Genomic DNA, 20,694 nt, shown 5'->3' on the forward strand with positions numbered 1-20,694 from the left:
AAGATGTAAGACGGCATGCCGAAACGTCAGCGAACTGTCAACTGCAGAGCTGTCACTTGTCAGACTATTTTCTTTTCTCATCATCGGGTATCGCCTGATTTATTTTGCTCGCGCTGTGATTGCCTCGTGAAAATGGCCCGGAAAATTCTAATTCTGCCCCTGTTGGCAGCGCTTTGCGCGCTAGGAACCGTCGTCCGGGCCGAGTCCGCCATCGACGAGTTCGACGAGACTGGCCGATACACCATCGAGGGCAAGGTGTACCCTCCGGAGCTGTTTGGCGGATCCGACCTGTCATGGCAGATCGATACCCAGATCTCAATTAATGGAGGCGAGTACAAGGGCTTTCTGCGGGACGATGGGTCGTTCGTGATCAGCTCGGTACCGTCCGGGAGCTACGTGGTGGAAATCATCAACCCGGACTACTACTACGAGTCGGTTCGCGTCGAAATCAACCCCAAGGGCAAATTCCGGGCACGCAAGCTCAACTACGTCCAGCCGTCGCAGGTCGTGCAAGTGCCGTACCCGCTGAAGCTGAAGGCCCTCACCCGCTTCCGGTACTTCCAGCAGCGCGAACAGTGGAAGATCACCGACTTCCTGTTCAATCCGATGGTGCTGATGATGATCCTCCCCCTGTTCGTGATGCTCATCCTGCCCAAGATGATGAGCGATCCGGAAACGAAGAAAGAGATGGAAAATCTCAACCTTTCGAAGGTAAACTCTGGCCTTTTTTTTTTTCTTCAAAACTAGATCACTTTAGAATGTTTGCTCCATTACAGATGACGAACGACATGCCGGAAATAAGCGAAATGATTACGTCCTTCTTCACCGGTGGCGCCCCACAGGCGGGCGGATCCAAGGACAAGGATAAGGCCAAGTCCGCTTCGGGCAAGCAGAGCAAAAAGAAGAACTAAACGAATAGTTAGTTTAATTTAGTACTAGTTCAGGAATCAATTTTAATCTGATAGGATTGTGACTATAAAATGTATCATGAATGAACAAGGTTGAGTTCAACCTGCAATGTATTTATATGACACACAACAAATAATTTTGATTGGCTAATAAAGAAACCGAGAGTGGCGTGGTATCCTGTTGTTTTGTTATACGCACTGCGATGGAAACTTCTTACGGGGAAACAAGGGTCCTGATTGATCCAAAGACTAATTCACTCGCGAGCACACATCTAGCGCGACGAAAGCTGCTCTGACCGTTTCCTCCCGGCTTTGATCATTTTAGAAATTGCTTTAAATCAATAATATTTTGCAATTTTGTTGTTTACACAACACCAAAGACACATTTGGCAGCAAATTCCACCATAACAAATTCTAACTGACGGTAATTTGTTGGACGCTCCCGTCGGCAAAGATTCGTTCGGTGATGAGTGAGTGATTTCTGATCTATGAATTGAAAATCAGGACCCTTGCGGGGAAACATTGAATGACTGAAGAGTTCGGCACTAATGCCAATCAAAAGCCAAATTTCTCCTGCTTTTCCTCCGGAGGATCCTATCAAACGGGAGAATAATCTGAAGGAAATTGAGTTGCTCGCTTGCTTGTCTCGAGTGTTTACTCTTCGGCGTTCAGCAATGGAATGATTTTGTCAGGACTGGCGATTCTTCTTTTATGGGAAGACTACGGCATTCGCATTTCTAGAAACTGGACTTGCAATAACTTTTTGCTATTGGTAGATCGAAGTAATCCGGTCATGGAGGATTTGGCTCTGGAAGTCGACGTCTGTAAGCTGAGCAAAAATAAAATCATTCTACTGCGAACAGTCTACAAGACAAGACGTGTTTTCTCTACTTTGCTAAAGCGGTATACGCACTTCGGAAGAAACCGGTCAAGAAAAAAAATCAAATGGGCAGCAGCGGCAGCTAAAGCAAGCCAGAGAGGGTGAAGAAAAGCCCCAAGAAATCACTCCCTCTCCTTTGTTCTGCTGTTCGTAAAGCCATTTCTTGACCCCTTTCCTTCCGATGAGCGTACTAGCCTTTAACTAACAATAGAAGGCTAGTATGCAGATCGGAAGAAAAGGGGTCAAGAAACGGCTTTACGAACAGCAGAACAAAGGAGAAGGAGCGTTTTCTTGGGGCTTTTCTTCACCCTCTCTGGCTTGCTTTCGCTGCCGCTGCTGTCCATTTGATTTTTTTCTTGACCGGTTCCTTCCGAAGTGCGTATACCGCTAGAATGACAATCTGAAGAGCGGCCTACCTGGATGCAACAATAACTAAAATAAATCAATCTATCGTGGTTCACCGTTAATGCCACTGCAGCAGCAACTCACCAGTAAACTTTTGTAAACAAACCTTTCAATGTATTCGTACATGCATCTCACCAACACTAACGCCCTCTCGGCGCCGGTGTTGATTTCGCTGACGAGCTTTTTCCTCTTTGGAATCAGCCACAAAGTTGAGTTGGCTGTCACAGTCTTCGGAACGATTTTGCTCCTTTTGCTCTAATCAGCCAGCGGTCCCACTCTTCCACAAACCAGCTTCCAGTGTCCCGTCAGCTAGCAAGCCCGTTTGTGGTCATTGGTGCCGAAATCCAGGAACAACACACGACGCAGCAGCGATGCCCCCAGCCGTGAAAGTGTCCGCCGACGGGGACAAACATCTGAGCGACATTACGGCGATCCTGTTCTGCAAGGACCACGTCTTCACTTCCGGTGGCGACGGAAAGATCAAGGTAGGGAGCGCCGCACGGGAGGGAACCTTCTAGGGGTTTCTCCGAATGTTCCTAAGCTGTGACGTGACTGTTTCCTTCCTCTTCGTAATTTGGTTGAAAGAAGAAAAAATGGTCATTGAGTCGCGGCGCTAAAAATAGAAGTTTATTTTGACGGTGGGGCAACCACCAACAGAAGCAACAGCCGCGATTATTCATCAAGTAAGACGAAAGGACTCGGAATCTTGATCAGATTCTTGAGATACATTGTACAGCTTGCTTGCTCTAACTGTTTTTCCTATCACATAATGTTTTTAATCAGGTATCAGGACTTGTTATATCCTAGTAGGCTGAAGGGCTACAGAAATCACCAATGGTCAATTGGCAAAAAATACAACGGCGCTACCCTGAGGACCTAACTTAACTGGAGGGAGCCGTAATGAAATAAAAGGTGAAGTGTCATTCGTCGCATTCCTGACGCATTTATTTTCCTTATCGGCGCCAACCTGGCTATTTATGCTCGGCTAGTGTTTGCACGATCAACCAAGCTAGGCTAAAATAACGTTTTGGTCAATTCTACAAAGGAAGCAAAACAGCAAGGATTTCTCATGTTTCCAATAAAACTCTAAATGTCCCCTTATGGCACCACCTTCCTGCCCTTCAAGCACTCCTTGTTGACCCGGTTCATTTTGTCGTCAAAGTATTCCACCTTCTTCATCTTGACCCCGCGACACTTGGTCAGGCATAGATCCTCCAGGTAGCGACAGGTCTCCGCAATACAATACACCGCTTCATTCGTGAGTGCGGCGTTCTTGAACAGATTCAGTATCTCCAGCTCGGGTAGCATCGTGGCCACGATCCGTGCCGACTCGTTGTCAAAGTTTCGCGTGCAGTGCGACGCGTTGAGCCACGTGAGGTTCGGACAGCCGCGACACAGCGCCTCCCAGCCGACGTTCGTTATCCGGGTGCACATGGCGACGCTGATGCTGCGCAGGGCACGGTTGTCGAACGTTTGCAGCGATACGTCCGTAACGCCTGGGCATTTCTCCAGCACGAGATCTTTGAGCTTGCGAAGAGCACTGATTCGGGTTGGCCCGAGGAATGCCGCTTCGGTGACCTGTTTGCACTTGCTCAGGTCTAGACTTTCTAGGGTGGGTAGGGATTGGAAGAGCAGCTGTACCGTTTCGTCGGTTACCGCCTTTTCGCACTCACTCAGATTCAGTGCCATCAGGTTGGGAAAGCTGACCGGGATCTGCTGGACGGCTGGCAGCTGGAGATCTTTGTAGTAGATGCCCAACGATTTTAGGTTGGGCATGAAGATGTGGTCGAAGCAGTGCTCGGTCAGGGCTATCGTATTGCGGTTCTTGGTGAGGACTAGATTCTTCAGCCGGTGAAGCATCTGCAGATGTTCCAAGCCGCTGTCCGATGATCGAGACATGTCGAAGTAGAACTGCTCAAGCAGTGGTAGATTTTCGCAGATCGCCTTCAGGTACAGATCGTTGTTTGGGTCAAGTTGCGACTCGATGGCAATTTCCAGCTTTTTAATCTTTTTATGTTTCGCTACAAAGTCGTAAAACACCTGGTCGTCAGTACGCAGCTTCAGCTCACCAAGAACGACCTTTTCCAGCTGAAGTTCGTCGTCCTCGAACACTAGCTTCTTCAGACACGGATCATTAAAACTGTCCACCTTGAAGGACTTCATGGTCTTTTTGTGCTGTCGCACAAGCTTGGCCACGGCTTTCACCTGGTACCACAGGTCGCTGTCCAGATCGCCAAACATTTCGTTCACGCACAGCTGAAGCTTCAATTTGGTCAGACTGCACGAGTTTCCCACAAGCCAACCGTAGATGTGTCCAGATTCGAAGCGTTGCACTTCGTCTTCGGGAAATTTAAAGTTGAACTGTTTCAGCTTTGGCAAGTTCAACGTTTCATCGGGGTCTTCACCGGCAAGCACGCACTCTTCAACTTCCAACACTTTGAGTTCTGGCAGTGCTTGAAGAAATTCGTGAAAGCGGGTTCGCTCCAGATTACACTTGCAAAATGAGATCAACTGAAGGGAATCGCTGAACTTGTCCAGTAGTTTGCGCAGACCCGTGATAAAGTCTTCGTCCTCGTATATGACATCTCGTCGGCAGAGACTGCGCTTCGATTTGGCCAGATCGTAGAACGGAATGGACGTGAAGCGGATGTTCTGGTAGCGACAGTCACTGGCTAAAAACAGAGCCATTGTGGACACGGTGAGCTCCTTTTTGAAGTGGACCACCATCTTTGACATGAATGCCGACCGCTGGTAGACGCCGTACCAGAGGCGACATACCGCCGATGCTTGCTTGAGATCGCTGTAGCGGAGGTTCTTGAAGATTTTCTCGATTATCTGAAAGAGAGGAGGATTGTCTTTGATGTTTGTGTTTTTTACTGGTAGAAAGCTCACCTCAACGGGTAATGTTTCCATTTCTTTATTGTCTATTGCCAGGTATGGACCAAAGATCTAGTCCTCAAAAAAGAAGTAGCCGTTCACGAGGCATGGATCTACGCGATGGCCGTCGATTCGCAAGGCCGGATATACAGCAGCAGTGCCGACGGAACGATACGTTCTCTAGCTGATCCGCTGCAGTCGGACAAGGTCGAGGAACTGCTCAAGTGCAGCGACGATATTGAGTCCCTGTTTGTAGATAGTAAGGACAACCTTTACAGTGGCGATGACAAGGGAATCATAACGATGTGGGTAGATAGAAAGATCAAGTTCAAATTCAACCTAGTCGAACAGATGCGATCAATCGCCGTACAAAACAACTTTATCTACTCGATTCGGGACAACGACCTCACGATTACGGAGGTCCTGGAAGGTTCCTCCACCGGACGTTACATTACCAAGGCGAGCATCCCCGGCAAGTGCCCGGTGACGTTGAGTGGATCATACGCCAACACAACCAACAGCCACGTGACGATCGTGACACGCGACGGCCTCGGAGTTGTCTGCATCAAGAACAACAGCAAGGAACACTTCCCCGTGCTGTGGACCAAAGAGGTAACGCCAGCTTGCATCGATGTCTTTACGCGTCCAATAAATCCTTCCTCTTTTTTTCTGTAGAAAGCCCACGACATGATCATCAACTGCATCCTGGGAGCGGGAGAGGACCTGCTGTACACGGCCGGCTACGACGGTATCGTGAAGCAGTGGAACGGCCTCGACAAGGATCCCAAGCTCGTGTCCGAGGTGAACATCGGCGGAGGGTGCCTGAATGCGCTCTGCCTGGGCACGGATCGGTCCACCGTTTACGTCGGCGGCAGCGACGGACTGCTGCGGGCGGTGCAGTTCTCCTAATCGTAATACGGGGCGAGAGGGAAGAGAGTCGACAAATGCTGCAAAGTGCCATCAACCAAAAAAACGGAGGGAGTGATTTTTTACTGCTTATATTAAACAAATTTTTGTTTTTCTTTTTGAAGAAGGTAAGTGAACGCTAGGTTCCTTACTATTATACAGTACCAACCAGAGAGAATCTAACAAACCAAAGCACTCGGAGGTGAGCTACCATCGGTAATAAACATCTCGAAATCAAAGAAAACGTCGGTTTACTCTTTGAGAAATGGCCCTGATTTAACCAGTCCTGTCACACTGGGTAGAGCGATCCGAGTCAGTGGGAACAATTGCTACCTACGACGACGAGTGCGAACGGATTACCGCCGAGAAGTAACCAGCTTACGACAAAAAGCTACACAAAGCGACGAGAGAGGGAACGTTGTCCGATACAGACAGGCTCGGAATCGGCAGATCGCAGACCTAGATTGCGCAGAAATGAAGCAGCTATTCCGAGCTAACGATACGGGAAAAAGTTACGAGAAGGTGGATCGGTGTAGAGAAAACGCGGGAAACATGATCGTGAACAAAAGCGAGCTGTTGGATAAGTGGCAGCAGTGCTTCAACGAGCACCTCAACGAGCACCTCAACGGCGATGAAGCGAAGGAGTCAACCTTGGAGCGCCCGCAGCTGATGAACGATTCCCTACGCCTTGAAACTTGAAACGAAGAAGAGAGAGATCACGAAGCTAAAGAACAACAGAGCTACTGGATCTGCTACCGGGTGAGATCTTCAAATTTGGAGCGAAACTGGCGAGGGCCCTACATGCGGCCTACAAAATTGAGCTGGTAATCGCCGTGAACGACACCAGCAAAGAGATCCGTACTCGTATTTTCGCTGGAAATTGTGCGTACTTCGGATTACGGAAGACCTTCACATCGGATCGAGTACAACGCTGCACGAAACATAGAATGCACAAAACCACTAATTAGACCGGCAGTCCTCTATGGCCAGGAAACCTCGACGATACGTGCCCTCAGAGTCTCCGAACGGAAGGTGCTACGAACGATCTATAGTGTGACGAAGACGCCTGAGCCATAAACTGCACGCGTATCTTGAAGACCCGACTATCGCCACCCTCGGCACCATCCGAGCAAATCACTCAGCGTCAACGTCAAACTCTAACCTGGCATGGTTTAACTTAGTACTTTAAAGAGTAGGTATTGACACGAGTGGCACGAAGCTCCCAGACCTCTAGCCATGCGTTACTCGAGGTCACCAACATCTTGAGCTTACTTCAGGTGGTTTTGCCTTTATCACTGATGTTACGAGCGTTCATACAATTGGCAGAGATGTCCGTCATACCTTCTGAAGATCTGAATACGATTGCAAAATTAGATCTTCACTGCCGGGAACATCGATTTCTACAGATTGTTGTTAAACACTCTTGCTCACTTAGACAAAAAAAAAGCTTGACCTTGAAGTTTTCTGTTTTTTTTTTTTCGTCGAGCAGATGCGTAAACAAACAGCTGCATCTCTGATGACTCTGCCATCTGGTTGTGATATTTTAGATTGAACTAGAAAATATCAAATAATTCAAAATTTTCGTCAGGGCTTGACTCTACAGCACCACTATTGGAAGTATTTAAAGTACTAAAGCCCTATGTCCATTTTTATGTACAACGATAAAAAACACGATTAAAACCCATTTCTGATCACTTTTTTTCATTTTAATGCAAAAAAAAAAATTTGACTAGACAACATTTTATCGATGGATCAACTATGGTCCCCTTGGAACGAGCTGTCAAGTAGGAGCATTTCTGCCAAAAAGGACCGCAAGGTTAATTTTTCAAAATTGATTTAAAAATCCATTTCAAACTCTTTGTGGTCGTACAAAGTGTCATTGTACTCAGAAAAATAAACTTTATCGCTGTTAACAATAATATCAGCAATCTAAGCTTCATTTTAGGACCCAATTTAAAGAATTTGATGTATTTGAAGTATTTAAATTATTTAAAGTATTTAAAGTATTAAATGTATTTAAAGTATTTAACGTTTTTAAAGGATTTCAAGTATTTTAAGTTTTTAAAGTTTTTAAATTATTTAAAGTATTTAAGGTATTTAAAGTACTTAAATTATGTAAAGTTTTTAAAGTATTTAAATTATTTAAAGTATTTAATTGACCGAGCCACGAATCCCAGTGGTAACGCTTCCGCCTCGTAAGTGGTAGATCGGGGTTCAAATCCCGGCTCAAATCACGACACCTTATGGAGGCGACCTATGGAATGTTAACTTTAACCTTAACATGTTAACATTAAGTTGAGAATGAAACTGCCACTGAATCCGCTTTGTAAATGCCGGCCCCGATACTCTTCAAGGGTGTTTCCTTCAGGAACTGGGAAAGATTTACTTTTTTTAAAGTATTTAATTTAGCTCAGTATCCCCAAACAAATTAAATACTTTAAATACATTAATTAAAGTATTCAATTTGTTTAGGGATACAGAGCTCAATTTGCTCTCCATCCGAATTGACTGTTTCCTATTCCTAATTTTCTGTTCTTCTTTTGCTCTCCCTATTATCTGTCCCTTATATGTCCTTGTGAGGGGATCATCGATCCATCCGCATAGACATACTATCTTTTCAATTTTCTACTTGGCTTTTTTTGTATTTTTCATTGCTTTTTTTACACTTACTACCAGTCTTTGTGAGGGGTTTTTTTCTGTTTGAGTATTAAGACACGGAATCCTGATTACAAGGACTATTGTATCGTGTTACCCATTTTTACTGTTATTAAGCATTTCCAGATCTATAACACAGTTCCTATTGAGAGGAAAAGTGCTGTTCCATCCAGATGCTGTAAACTCCATTCCTTGTGCCTTGTGCGCTATGTATCGCTAGAACCGCGGTGACATTTTTTTCGTGTCATTTTTCAAGCTCTTCCCAGCAGCTATTATTTGCCGTGCGGGGTCTTGTAAAGACAATTGTCTTTTTGCGGCGCTACTCTTGCGGTGTTCCCTTTGCTCTGATCTGGACAATGCGACTGGACCGCAGTGCAATACCGATCGGCTGGGCATTATTTACATGCGAAGACACGAGGAAAGTATTTTAGGAAGAGGCTCAAAGGAATATCCCAAGATCGATCACATGCTTGAAGAGCACGTGAAGCAACCGTTTTATACTCATGCGGTTGCTGCTACCTCTAAACTTAAACCTAAGGCTGCCACCCTGAGAAGAACCCATGACTTTCCGCTTATGAGGCGAAAAAAGGGGGATACTGAGCTTGATCCCCCCTTTTTCGGTGAGGGGATACTGAGCTTGATTTGCTCTCCATCCGCATTGACCTTTTCTCAACTATGATTTTCCTTTTTATGAATAGTTAGAATCAAAGCCAGGGATTGGGAGGGAGCAGGATGTGGTTACTATCGGAAGGAGATTCTTTTCCCCTGAGGACACCGTGAGTGATTTTGCTTGTTCGCGTCCAACCATCCCCTTTTGACCCTTCATACGGCAGTATTTAAAGATGCTCCTTTTAAGTCTGAGTCACTGTAATTCTAGGCAACCGCTACATAGATCATCCTTGTGGCCCTGTTGGTTATCACATCAAATCAAAATCAAACTAAATTTCTCTGCAACCAACCCTTTTTTTTCAATCGGGTCCAACCTGCATTAGTTTATATAGAATGTTAACTGTCCTTGTCCCTGGTGCGCGGTGGAGATGGGAGCGGCCGGCAATGGACGGCTGTCATGGTGGTGAGAGTCTGGTTCAGGTGGAGTTGGTTCTATTCCCAATTATCAATTCCTAGGCAACTTGGGCTTAGACAATCATCACATCACATGGCGAAATCCAGTCTGCAATCCGCTAAAATCACCGTCTCCTAGCAAAGCGAATGTTAACTGTTAACCATTAAAATTTCATCCAATTTGGTCAATCCAGTTACGAGTAATGGTAAAAAACGTAAAAAATCTCGACTTTGCTCTGGGCGGGAAGGGGTTAAGTCACTAGCGTGCCCAGGTCCTCAAGGAAGGTGGGGCAAAAATATTAGAGTTTTGAAAATTTCGTCGTTTATGGACACCCCCTGCCCAATTTTAGAACAAATTTCCGAGGATGGTGGGGCAACTGCCCCATGTTGCCCCACCCTGGGCACGCTAGTGGGTTAAGTAGACTATCGGTTAACAGGAATACACGCATTTCGGAGATCAAGCATTTTCAGCAAACGGATTACCCGTAGTCAACCTAATGGAGATTGAAAAGACTCGTATAACCAGTCCAGGGTTGTTACGGGAGAGTCGAAAAAAAAATCCGCGTCGACCTCGGCGCCGACCTAAAATCCGAAACCGCGCAAAATCCACGCCATATAAAAGAATATCGCGACCAACATTTTAAGAAATTTTATTTTTTAATGAAGAAAAACTAACTCAGAAAGTATTTGATTAAAAAAAACTCGTTTCATGTTTAAAGGCTGCAAAAGAATGAAAGCAATAAATCTATTTAAAAAAAAAAATCCTCAAGAGACGGTCATGGCAAGGGTCATGAAAAAACAATCTTCAAAATAGAAAATACAATATTTAAAAACCTAAAAATTTAACTTCAAAAATATAACCTCAAAATTAAATCAAAATCTAAAATTATAATATGATAAAATTTTAAATTTCGAAAGTCTAAATATTCAAAATCTAAGTATTTTTATACAGTTTGTAATCCAAAATCCTCGCTAAAATTTCACTCCGAAAGAAATTTAACTTCCGATATTTAAAATAATGTCTTCTCATAATTTCTAAATCTCTTGCATAAAATAGGGTTTCAAAAATTGTAGAATTCAAGAATTTAAGAACTAAGAATTTAGAAATAAAAACATTTAAGAATTTTAGAATTTAAGAATTTCAGAATTTCAGAATTTTAGAGTTTTAGAATTTTAGAATTTTGGAATTTTAGAATTTTATAATTTTAGAATTTTAGAAATTTAGAATTTTAAAATTTTAGAATTTTAGAATTTTAAAATTTTAGAATTTTAAAATTTTAGGATTTTAGAATTTTAGAATTATAGAATTTTAGAATTTTAGGATTTTAGAATTTTAGAAATTTAGAATTTTAGAAATTTGGAATTTTAGAATTGTGGAATTTTAGAATTTAAGAATTTTAGAAATTTAGAATCTCAGAATTTCAGAATTGTAAAATTTTAAAATTTTTAAATTTTAGAATTTTAAAATTTTAAAATTTTAAAATTTTATAATTTTAGAATTTTAGATTTTTAGAACTTAAGAATTTTAGAATTTTGGAATTTTAGAATTTTAGAATTTTAGAATTTTAGGATTTTAGAATTTTAGAATTCAAGAATTTTAGGATTATAGAATTTTAGAATTTAGGATTTGAGAATTATTTTTTTCTATATTGTTTTTAAATTTTGACTTTTTTATTTTGATCTTTTTTAAATCTTCAAATTTTTGATTACCCTAATTTTTGGTATTTTGAATTTCAGGTTGCTAAAATTTTGAATTTCGAAATTTAAGATATTTTTATGTTAGGATTTTAGAAATTTCGAAAAAAAAATTAATATGTATTTTGTTTTTTTTTTTTCTAATCTAATCTAATCTAATCTAACACAAACGCAGCCAGTCCGATGAAAGCATGCTGGAAAGTCTTGTGATAAGATCACGCCCCAAGCACTTTTCTTGTCATTATTAATAATTGCAGTACATCCGATAACACCCGAAAATGTATTACAAAAATTAAAGCGGCCAGCCCTACTGCGTTGTGTTTACCGCAGAGAGGATTCTGAGAACGGATCACATTTCACAGAATCTACAGGGGAGGAAGGATGCGTGGACATACCGTACCAAACGCTCCTGTTTGTAGTTGTATATGCATTTTGTTATAAATGAAAATAATAATTATATTTTTGCTATGTAAAATTACCTTGAAACCATGCTGTAAAAAAATTGATCAATCATTTAGTTTTGGAAAAGGATATTTGACTGCATGAGCATCCCTCCCTTCGGCATATTCGACGACTTGAATCATCGATTTTATACTCTCTTATTCGAGAACAACCAGTCTGTTGCAGTGCTAGTGGTTGATTGCCGATGCACTCTCTCTTGCTTCTACGCCGACCAGTTTCTTCGTGATCGGCACGACAGCCCGAACCACAGCACATGAGAAAGGTCACCGTCACCGCTCTCGTTCAGGGCAACAGCAGCAGCAGCAACAGCAGGCTCAAAACTACATTTCACTTCTTCCTTCCTCCCCTCTCTATCGAAAGAGCCGCTCTTAACACTCGAAAAATTCTCTTCTCTTGTTCTCATTTTTTCCACTTTCTCTTTCGTATAAAATGACACTTCGCTCTTTTCGATGCTCACTTTTGTGTTTACGCATTTTCGGAGGAGGAATCACGGATAAAACACTCGAAAACTCGCAAAAAACCTCAAAATTATTGCGTAACTTCATAATCTTTGAATGGAGCACACCAACGCGAAACGATTAATACGAATTTCAATCCGAAATCCCAAAGTTTTCACACGAAAAAACATAATTCAAGCCGATCGCAGCGACAACTCGTCTGACACTTTAGAGAACACTCTCTCTCCCCGTATTTTGTTTTTTTTTTGTTTTTTTTTTGTTATTGTAAAAACTATTAAAAGAATTATTTTTTTTTCGATTTTTTGAATTGCTGAAGCTTTGAATTTGGAATGTTCTGATCTTTTCAATTTCGCCAAGAATGTTTAAATTTTGAAAAAAAATATTTCTACCGATTAAAATCCATTCAAAAATTCGAGAGTGGAGGTCAGCTTCTGTTACGTCCAATCAAGCTCATATTTGGCGCCCACCAGAACAAGCCCCAATAATAGTTTTTGTTACACATTCTTATGTCTATATCTTCGGGAAAAGTTTGTAATATTTGATTTACAAAATTAAAAATTGAATAAATCCAGTATAAAATTAAAAATAAATAAGGTTAAAAATCATTACTCAAAACTCAAAATAAATAAAATATTCAGAGCCGGAGATGTTAAGAAATGACAAGAAACATATTAAAAATAATTTCTACATAATGTTTATCTTCATTTTTCGACGTTTCGTTCTAAGAAAATACAAACAAATATTTTCAAAATTGCCATCCGCGCGAAATCCGCGCCTGAGCAAAATTAGCCAGCAAATCCGCGCCAGATCCGCGCTATCCGCGCCGTCCGTAACACCCCTGCCAGTTCATAAAAAAATTAAGAAGTCTGGAAAACGCCATTAATAGATGCACGATCAGATCTCCAGAGAAATTCTCAAAGCTGACAATGTTGAATCGGTTACCAGCAACCCTGGGACACCGCGAGTTTCCAGCCTTTGTCCTTGAATTTATTGCGTCCGACCGCACGGGTAACCGGAAACGAACTGTACTGAGAGTGCTGGTAGCTACACCAATTACGCACGATTCACATAGAGACGGTCAACCTCGCACAAGGCAACGCATTCTTTTTGCAAGCAATGACATAACCAGACCACGATTCGATGCTGAGACGGCAAAGCTTCTGAACGACTTTTTTGTACAGAGTACCAACGCCGCCGCCGAGTTTGAACCGGAAGCGGAATACGAGGCACGGTACTAAAATGGTTCAGCTGTTACCTGGGAAACCGGACGCAAGTAACGAGGTACAACAGTGCGGTGTCGTCAGAAGTAGAGTGCAGAGTGCACGAACGAAGAGCGAAAAGAATGCATGTGCTACAGAGTAAAATAATGCGGCTAGTACTGAAGCCGTCTGGGACTGAAGGGTTACCGACGGACGCCACGACGGAGTCAGTGAAGCAACGAATCTCTCTGCATGGGAAGCTCCCGGGCTCAAGGGTGTTTCAAAGAGGATCAAAGCAATCTGTTTAAAAATGTAGTTATGTATATTAGAATTTTATTCAAGCGTAAGGACACGTGTGTACGAAATGCTTAAGATTACAAAAAAAAAATATCATCAATTTAGGGCCCCACCGTTTCTTCTCTTTGGTCATCACTAGCTTCTGTCGCGGGTGCGTCACTCTTATTAGTTCTATCCTCGTTATCTTTCCCCCTCTCCTGCTTCTCTGGCAAAATTTTTGGTGCATCCCCGGACCCCTCCTCGTCAAGCAACGGCGTCGATTCGAGTGCCAACGCAGCCCTAGGTTCGGCAATTTCCTCGATGCGATTGGTGTCGATGCGCGAGCTGATGCTACCGGCCGGATGGGTCAGGTTGATGTTGAGGGTTATCGGCAGTTGCTGTTGTTGGCCAGCCGACAGGGCGTTTGTAGGATGGGCTGGGCGTGTCCCTCCGGTGAGGCAGGCTCCTAAGAAGTTGAAACCTCCGTATATGCCGTATTTGACCCCCGTGGTCACCAGGATGTAGAGAAGCCCGCAAATAAACAGCCCAATCAGGATGGACCCGACCAATCCGGAACCCGCTGTAGAAGTTTTAAAGATGGCTACCATTTTCTGAACGAACGTCTCAAAGTAGTGCATCTGCAGTTTTGCCATCATCTCGATGGCCACCGTCGACGGGTCGCAGAGATTGACCGCGTCTTCGTTGGATTGTTGTTGGATGTACTCCCGACAGCGTGCCTCGCTGCTTCCGCCCACAAGATCCATAACCCAACCGGAGAAACCTGTGTTACGCAGCGCACGTTGCTGACAAGGATTTCTTTCGTCCCTGAAGCTCATCTTGGCCAGCGCGTCGGCCTCCATCCGACGGTTACAGTCCCGGTAGGTGATTGCGTAGGTCATCAGCAAGGCCATCAATATCAGCGCCACCAGCGGATGGATACCCATAATCCGTGCGTTCACCTTGACCAGCCAGTAAACTCCCAGTAGACCCAGCGTCGGAACGAACACATACAAAAAGTACCCGTTGGCGCCAACCATCCTTGCCAGCTCTCCGATGCTCCAGCAAAAGCTCTCCGTAGCCAACGCGAAATAACCAACCCCTCCACCCTCGGACTGCTCCACAACACTTGACACGATCCCGTCCAGTTCGCGTGTAGTTTTGGCCTGTCTCAGCATGTCCAGCTGGTGCTGCGTTATCTTTAGCTGAATGTGCCCAAGCAGGAAATCCGACTCAAAGTCCTTGTGCAGTCGCTTATCGTCAAACAGCCGTCGAAGGAACTTTTTAAACAGCACAAAGTCCTGCTCGCAGTGCTTATGCCGGCATGCAGTCGGTGGTGCCGACGGCGCCTCACACGGCGGACACGGTTCCACCGGCGGACATTCGGCACATTGTTCCGCAGTGTGGCCTCGATTCCAAATGCTGGGTCGTTTCCAGTTGGGATTAATTATGTCGCTATCGTCGGCGGCGGTCACCGGAAGTGAGAGGGAACATAGTGCGATGACAAGCACCGCCGGGATCAGTGATCTGGAGTCAACTGGTGGAGTACGAGATTATTAAAATGGAAGGAAACAATATTCAATTAAACCTACCTTTTATTCTAGTCATTTTTTGAAGATGTGAACAGTCTGGCACTTTTGATGATTACATTGAAACTGGAAATGAAACAGCGAAACAGTATTTTTCAATTATTATCTGAGCTTTATCATGTTTGCATTGCTTTCAAGCTGATTCGTACTATTTAGAGGTACGATGGAGAATGGAGAATTATTGATATCGAGAAGATCGACAGCCAGAGAGTCGACTGTAGTTACTACGTCTTGAAAATGAAATATCAGTCTTTCTGTGAACCAAAACCAAAATTAGAGTTACTTATTTTTTGATACCGTAAAATTCAGGAAATTTAAACAATCCTAGAGTAATTTGTACGGCTGTTGAAACAAATGTTGCCATTCATCGATGATCTCAATATTTGAACAATACAATGTATAATGAGTATAATTTTAATGCAACAAAAAATGAGGAAAATAATTCAACATTTTACAAACATACTTACCTTTTTAGATAGATTATAGACACATTTAATAACGAAAAACTATTGGAAACAATTAAGTTGCACAATATTATCAAAAAACTACGACGACGAAGCGCGCAAAACGGCTCCGGCTACGCATACGGCTAAGTTTTTGTGTAAACAAAAGACAACGAAACTTGACAGAAAAAAAAGTTCGTTCAATGTTCTTCACTGGACGCGCAAAGGGGGTCCACCAATCGAGAAATTAAAAGTGCAACATGCACTGAAAATACGCCACACGTTTTACTCAAGTGCCCTAACACTTGAATGATTGAATAAGTCACATTTGGAGTTTTTTTGTTTTTATTTTTAAATGGTCCAATAAACTTTGGTTTATTGGACCTTTTTTTAAAAAAAAAAACTCCAGACATCATAGATTTAATTGGTTTGTGTTTCAACGTCAATCCAAAGCACTATCAAATGCAAGCAAGGGCTTGAACGTTTTATTTTTCAACACCATTTAAAATTCAAGTGTTTGGATATTGAAATTATTTCATTGTCAATCACCGAAATTTCAAGTGTTTTGTGATTGATATTTGAGTGCTCTGTACAGCAGGGCTAGATCGACGATAAATTTCATCATTTCATCAAAATATAGGCAATTATCAATAAAAACTTTTCAAAAGTAAGTTCCCAGTAAAATGATCATCGATTGTTTGTCAAAAATTTATGGTATTTTTTTTACTTTGAAGCTCTTTTTCACAACTTGCAGAAAATGCATATGGGACATTTATGCGAACAGGGGCAGTAAAGTCCTATGTAAATTTTTATGTACAACAGTAAAAAAACTCGATAAAAATCATTTCTGATAATTTTTTTTTCATTTTAATATAAATAAAAAGATAAATTGGTTCCTTGATTGGAGCCTAAAATTAAGCTTAGATTTGTGATATCATTGTTCACAATGATAAAGCTTATTTTTCTGATCACAATGACCCTTTGTACGACCGCAAAGGATTTAAAATGGATTTAAAATCAATTTGAAAAAAAAAATAGGGTAGAGGACCCAGTTTTCGCCCTGCTCCAGTTTTCGCCCAACTACTGGATTCAATCTGTATTTAGCAAACTTATACAATTTTTTGGTTGAATTTATTATGCAGGTTCACATATTCATTCATTTCTAGTACATATTGAAACTTTCCTGATGAATTTCTATAGTTTATATAGTTTTTATAAGCTTTTCAAAAAATACCTTACTGCAGCCGCCATATTTTTTATCAATTTAGCCTACAGCGGGTAATAATGTTTATGAAGGAAAACAACTCATTTTGCAAAAAATAATGTAAATGAAAAATTCATTAGTTCACTGTATGTCTGAATTTCATGAAAATCTAGTGATTTACCTGTTTTAAACGTTTACCAAAGGTTATTTCAATAAAATAAAGTGGGCGATTTCTGGGGTCATGAAAAAACATGCGATCCAATTTTCGTCCAGGGCGAAATCTAGTATTGTGTTTTAAGATTTTATCTAGAACCAGTTTTCGTTTACCATAAAAATTTATCTAATCGCAGCGAAATAAGCTTGAAAATATATTTGGAACATTCTAGATTATTTTTTAAGGATAAATAATCATTTTTATTCCTTTCACTCATAAGGGGGTTTTGGTATAAACATCAGTTTAAAAATTAACCTAAGCTAAGATATGGGACACCTAGTTCAAATGTAGTAAAAGTTTACTGGTACAGAGGAGAAATTAAGCAGAGGATGGAGAAGTGTGTAACTACTTTGCTTTAAGAGGTACTCAAAGTTTTATATTGAGTCAATTCGGGAGCGAATGACCTATAGGGTTAAAGCTCTTCTAACAAAATCAACAACAACATGGAGCTAATTGTAACTGTGTGCCCTTATATTGGGTGAATCGGGACACATGAGTTCTATCACAAATTTTGATTTAGTCATATTTTTTTAGTGAGAGTGAGAACATGTTTTGGTTTTAGTTAGTATATACAAAGAACCTCAACATTAGTAAGACATCTGTAATGAAAACTCCTAGGGTTTTTTGAACTTCAATTTTTTTTACGACAAAAGAAGTGCACATCAATGAAATTGAGCTTCGGGAACATGTTGTGTATCAATAGGAGACCATATTTGCTTAGCTTTGTGTCATAATTTCATTGAATTTCTTGATTTTTGTCGTGGGCGAAAACTGGTTCCAAGGGTGGGCGAAAATTGGATTTAGGGGGGCGAAAATAGGCTCTTCAGAGCACTTTATTAAACGCAAAAGTTTATCAAAAATGAACATGTAAATTATAAAAACCTTGTGGAAACTTAAAATCAAAAAGTTTATCATCGTTCTACAATAAATAGAACCAAAACCATAAATTTTCATTAAATTCTCATCAATTTTCCTAGATTGCCACTATAAAGTGGGCGATTTCTGGGTCCTCTACCCTACTTTGCGACCCTTCTTGACAGAAGGTCAAACTTGACAGCACGTTACAAGTGGACCATAGTTGATCCATCGAAAAAATGTTGTCTTGTCAATTTATTTTCTTGCATTAAATGAAAAAAGGGATCAGAAATTATTTTTGATCGTGTTTTTAACCGTTGTACACAAAAATTGACTTAGGGCTTTAGGGCCATATTGATAATACAAAATTTTTTTCGATGGATCAACTATGATCCCCTTGAAACGAGCTGTCAAGTAGGACCATTTCTGTCAAGAAGGGCGGTGAAGTTAATTTTCCAAAATCGATTTGAAAATCCGTTTTAAATCATTTGCGGTCGTACAAAAGGCCATTGTACTAAATAAAATAAGCTTTATCGTTGTAAACAATAATTGGGTCCTAAAATGAAGCTTAGATTGCTGATATTATTGTTAACAGCGATAAAGTTTATTTTTCTGAGTACAATAACACTTGGTACGACCACAAAGAGTTTAAAATGGATTTTTAAATCAATTTTGAAAAATTAACCTTTCGGTCCTTTTTGACAGAAATGCTCCTACTTGACAGCTCGTTCCAAGGGGACCATAGTTGATCCATCGATAAAATGTTGCTAGTCAAACAAATTTTTTGCATTAAAATGAAAAAAAGTGATCAGAAATGGTTTTTAATCGTGTTTTTTACCGTTGTACATAAAAATGGACATACACTGAAAGAAAGGCACATAGTAATGTCACATGTTTTACACATGAATCTGCCCCATACCACTAAGCATGTGAATGTCATGTGAAAATCATATCAAAATGGTTCAAAATGCGATGCGGTAAATTCAAGTGAAATTTTCATCATAATTAAATGAAAAACACGTTACCTTCAAGTGTCATCGCACATGATTGTCACGTGAAATCCTTGTGAATGTGAAATGGGAAGAATCGGTAAAAAAATCCAAAAATTGTTTTTTTTTTTTCACATTTTATTTCACGCATATATTTAATTATCAACAACACATAACTCTTGGTCATCCTCATTCACTGGTCACTTAAGTACACATCGTACTGTCCGCAAATACTCTTTCGTGGACAATTTTGCACTTTCGGAGTCCTCGAACACCAGCACTGAATGCTCCTAAAGCTGCATCCCAATTCGGTTCACAGTAATCCGCAGGATGTTTTGTACTTGAAAAAAGACTCACGAACTTGGTTTCCTGGAAACAAAAAGTATTATGAAACTTCTTAGCAAAGCATTACTTTATAATTGCATCATTACTTACCATCGTCAAAATAACGATTCTTTGTGAAAATTCAGACGAATACCTTGAATAATTGAAATAAAAAACGAGTTCAAAAGACGAGCTCAAATCGTGAATTTTTCCTTCTCGCCATCTTGCTTATTGATTTGCTGAACTAATTTACAACACTCGACATTCAAATTCAAAACATCTGGTTTTAACGTGAATTTCCCTTCACTATCAAAGGAAAAGTCAAATGGGGCAAATCGAAGTGGAATTCACTTGAATCCGCAGTGAACACCATGTGATAAAAGAGTGAAGCCAGGAGTTGGACACTCAGCACGCGGTGCGTGCACTGAGTGAAAACAGTCGCGCACACCTCCAGCACCCTCGCGCACCATCACGCACCCATTTGGAGAAAAAAATCCTAAAATCATGGCAACACTTCTAGAAACGTCATAATGATTTATGTTTACAAACAAACTTTGGTTTTTTTTTTTAAAGTAACGAACACCCGGCGTTTGTGGAGGTCCTTGCGGAACGGAATGGTCCGGCATTCCGGTTTTTTTTTTCAGTCTGCAGACGTCGCAGAAGCTGCTAAAGACGCAGGCACAATCGTGCCTTGGCCTTGCGACCACTTCCGCAGGACGAAGTTCCATATCACAGAACTGGTAGGGGAGATTAACACGTTGAAGCATCCGGAGCTGGCGGCGGCCTACGTGGACCAGGCGTCCGACGTAGTAGCATAGCACCAGCTGAACGATTTTATGCAGAGGCAGGGATATTCACTGTTCATCTGCTGCCGGGGCTGCCCAAGAAGGCAAACGGTGTCCAGGGGATGTTGATTTCGCGATTTGCTTGGAACATGACGCAGATTGTACCCAGCGCCGGAAGCAGCCTTTCGTACCGAAGTTCAATCAGCGACCATCCCGACACCACATTGGAGTTTGTTTTGCTCTGTCTGCGAAACGCCGTCACCCTCGAGGGCACCTTCGTCGATTTCCAATCTGCCGAACCGGCCAAAAAGGTCCCTGGGACAAAGCGCTGGCCCTTGAATACGCCCAAGAAACCCTAGCCATCGCCGACTTCCCCGAATCCCACCAAACTCTGGCAACAACGTTCTGCGACGAGACGCACGTCATGATGTCCCGAAAGCTCTGGTCCTCGCTCTGGTCCATCTCGACCCGAAGCACATGGCCCACCGCAAGGGCGAGGACTTTGTTGTTT

General features: G+C 41.8%; 4 protein-coding genes across 4 annotated transcripts; 2 read left to right on the forward strand and 2 right to left on the reverse strand.

Moving 5' to 3' along the window:
- Positions 1 to 52: 52 nt before the first annotated feature.
- LOC6038039 (ER membrane protein complex subunit 7 homolog) lies at positions 53 to 1,084 on the forward strand. Its single transcript, XM_001847832.2, has 2 exons — positions 53 to 711; positions 777 to 1,084. Exons 1-2 carry the CDS (start codon positions 133 to 135, stop codon positions 909 to 911), a joined length of 714 nt encoding a protein of 237 aa, XP_001847884.1. The 5' UTR covers positions 53 to 132; the 3' UTR covers positions 912 to 1,084.
- A 1,277-nt stretch (positions 1,085 to 2,361) lies between these two features.
- On the forward strand, positions 2,362 to 6,215 carry LOC6038038. Its single transcript, XM_001847831.2, has 3 exons — positions 2,362 to 2,678; positions 5,128 to 5,682; positions 5,746 to 6,215. Exons 1-3 carry the CDS (start codon positions 2,565 to 2,567, stop codon positions 5,977 to 5,979), a joined length of 903 nt encoding a protein of 300 aa, XP_001847883.1. The 5' UTR covers positions 2,362 to 2,564; the 3' UTR covers positions 5,980 to 6,215.
- LOC6038040 lies at positions 3,290 to 5,228 on the reverse strand. The gene is made up of 2 exons (XM_001847830.2): positions 5,086 to 5,228; positions 3,290 to 5,028 (listed from the first exon to the last, which is right to left on the reverse strand). The coding sequence occupies exons 1-2, from the start codon at positions 5,104 to 5,106 to the stop codon at positions 3,292 to 3,294; spliced, it is 1,758 nt and encodes a 585-aa protein (XP_001847882.2). The 5' UTR covers positions 5,107 to 5,228; the 3' UTR covers positions 3,290 to 3,291.
- A 7,608-nt stretch (positions 6,216 to 13,823) lies between the features above and the next one.
- LOC6038037 lies at positions 13,824 to 15,971 on the reverse strand. The gene is made up of 3 exons (XM_001847829.2): positions 15,837 to 15,971; positions 15,373 to 15,435; positions 13,824 to 15,317 (listed from the first exon to the last, which is right to left on the reverse strand). The coding sequence occupies exons 2-3, from the start codon at positions 15,386 to 15,388 to the stop codon at positions 13,906 to 13,908; spliced, it is 1,428 nt and encodes a 475-aa protein (XP_001847881.1). The 5' UTR covers positions 15,389 to 15,435; positions 15,837 to 15,971; the 3' UTR covers positions 13,824 to 13,905.
- Between the last annotated feature and the right edge of the window lie 4,723 nt (positions 15,972 to 20,694).

This window comes from Culex quinquefasciatus, chromosome 1, assembly GCF_015732765.1.
Source record: "Culex quinquefasciatus strain JHB chromosome 1, VPISU_Cqui_1.0_pri_paternal, whole genome shotgun sequence".
In the NCBI taxonomy this organism is placed as follows: Eukaryota; Metazoa; Arthropoda; class Insecta; order Diptera; family Culicidae; genus Culex; species Culex quinquefasciatus.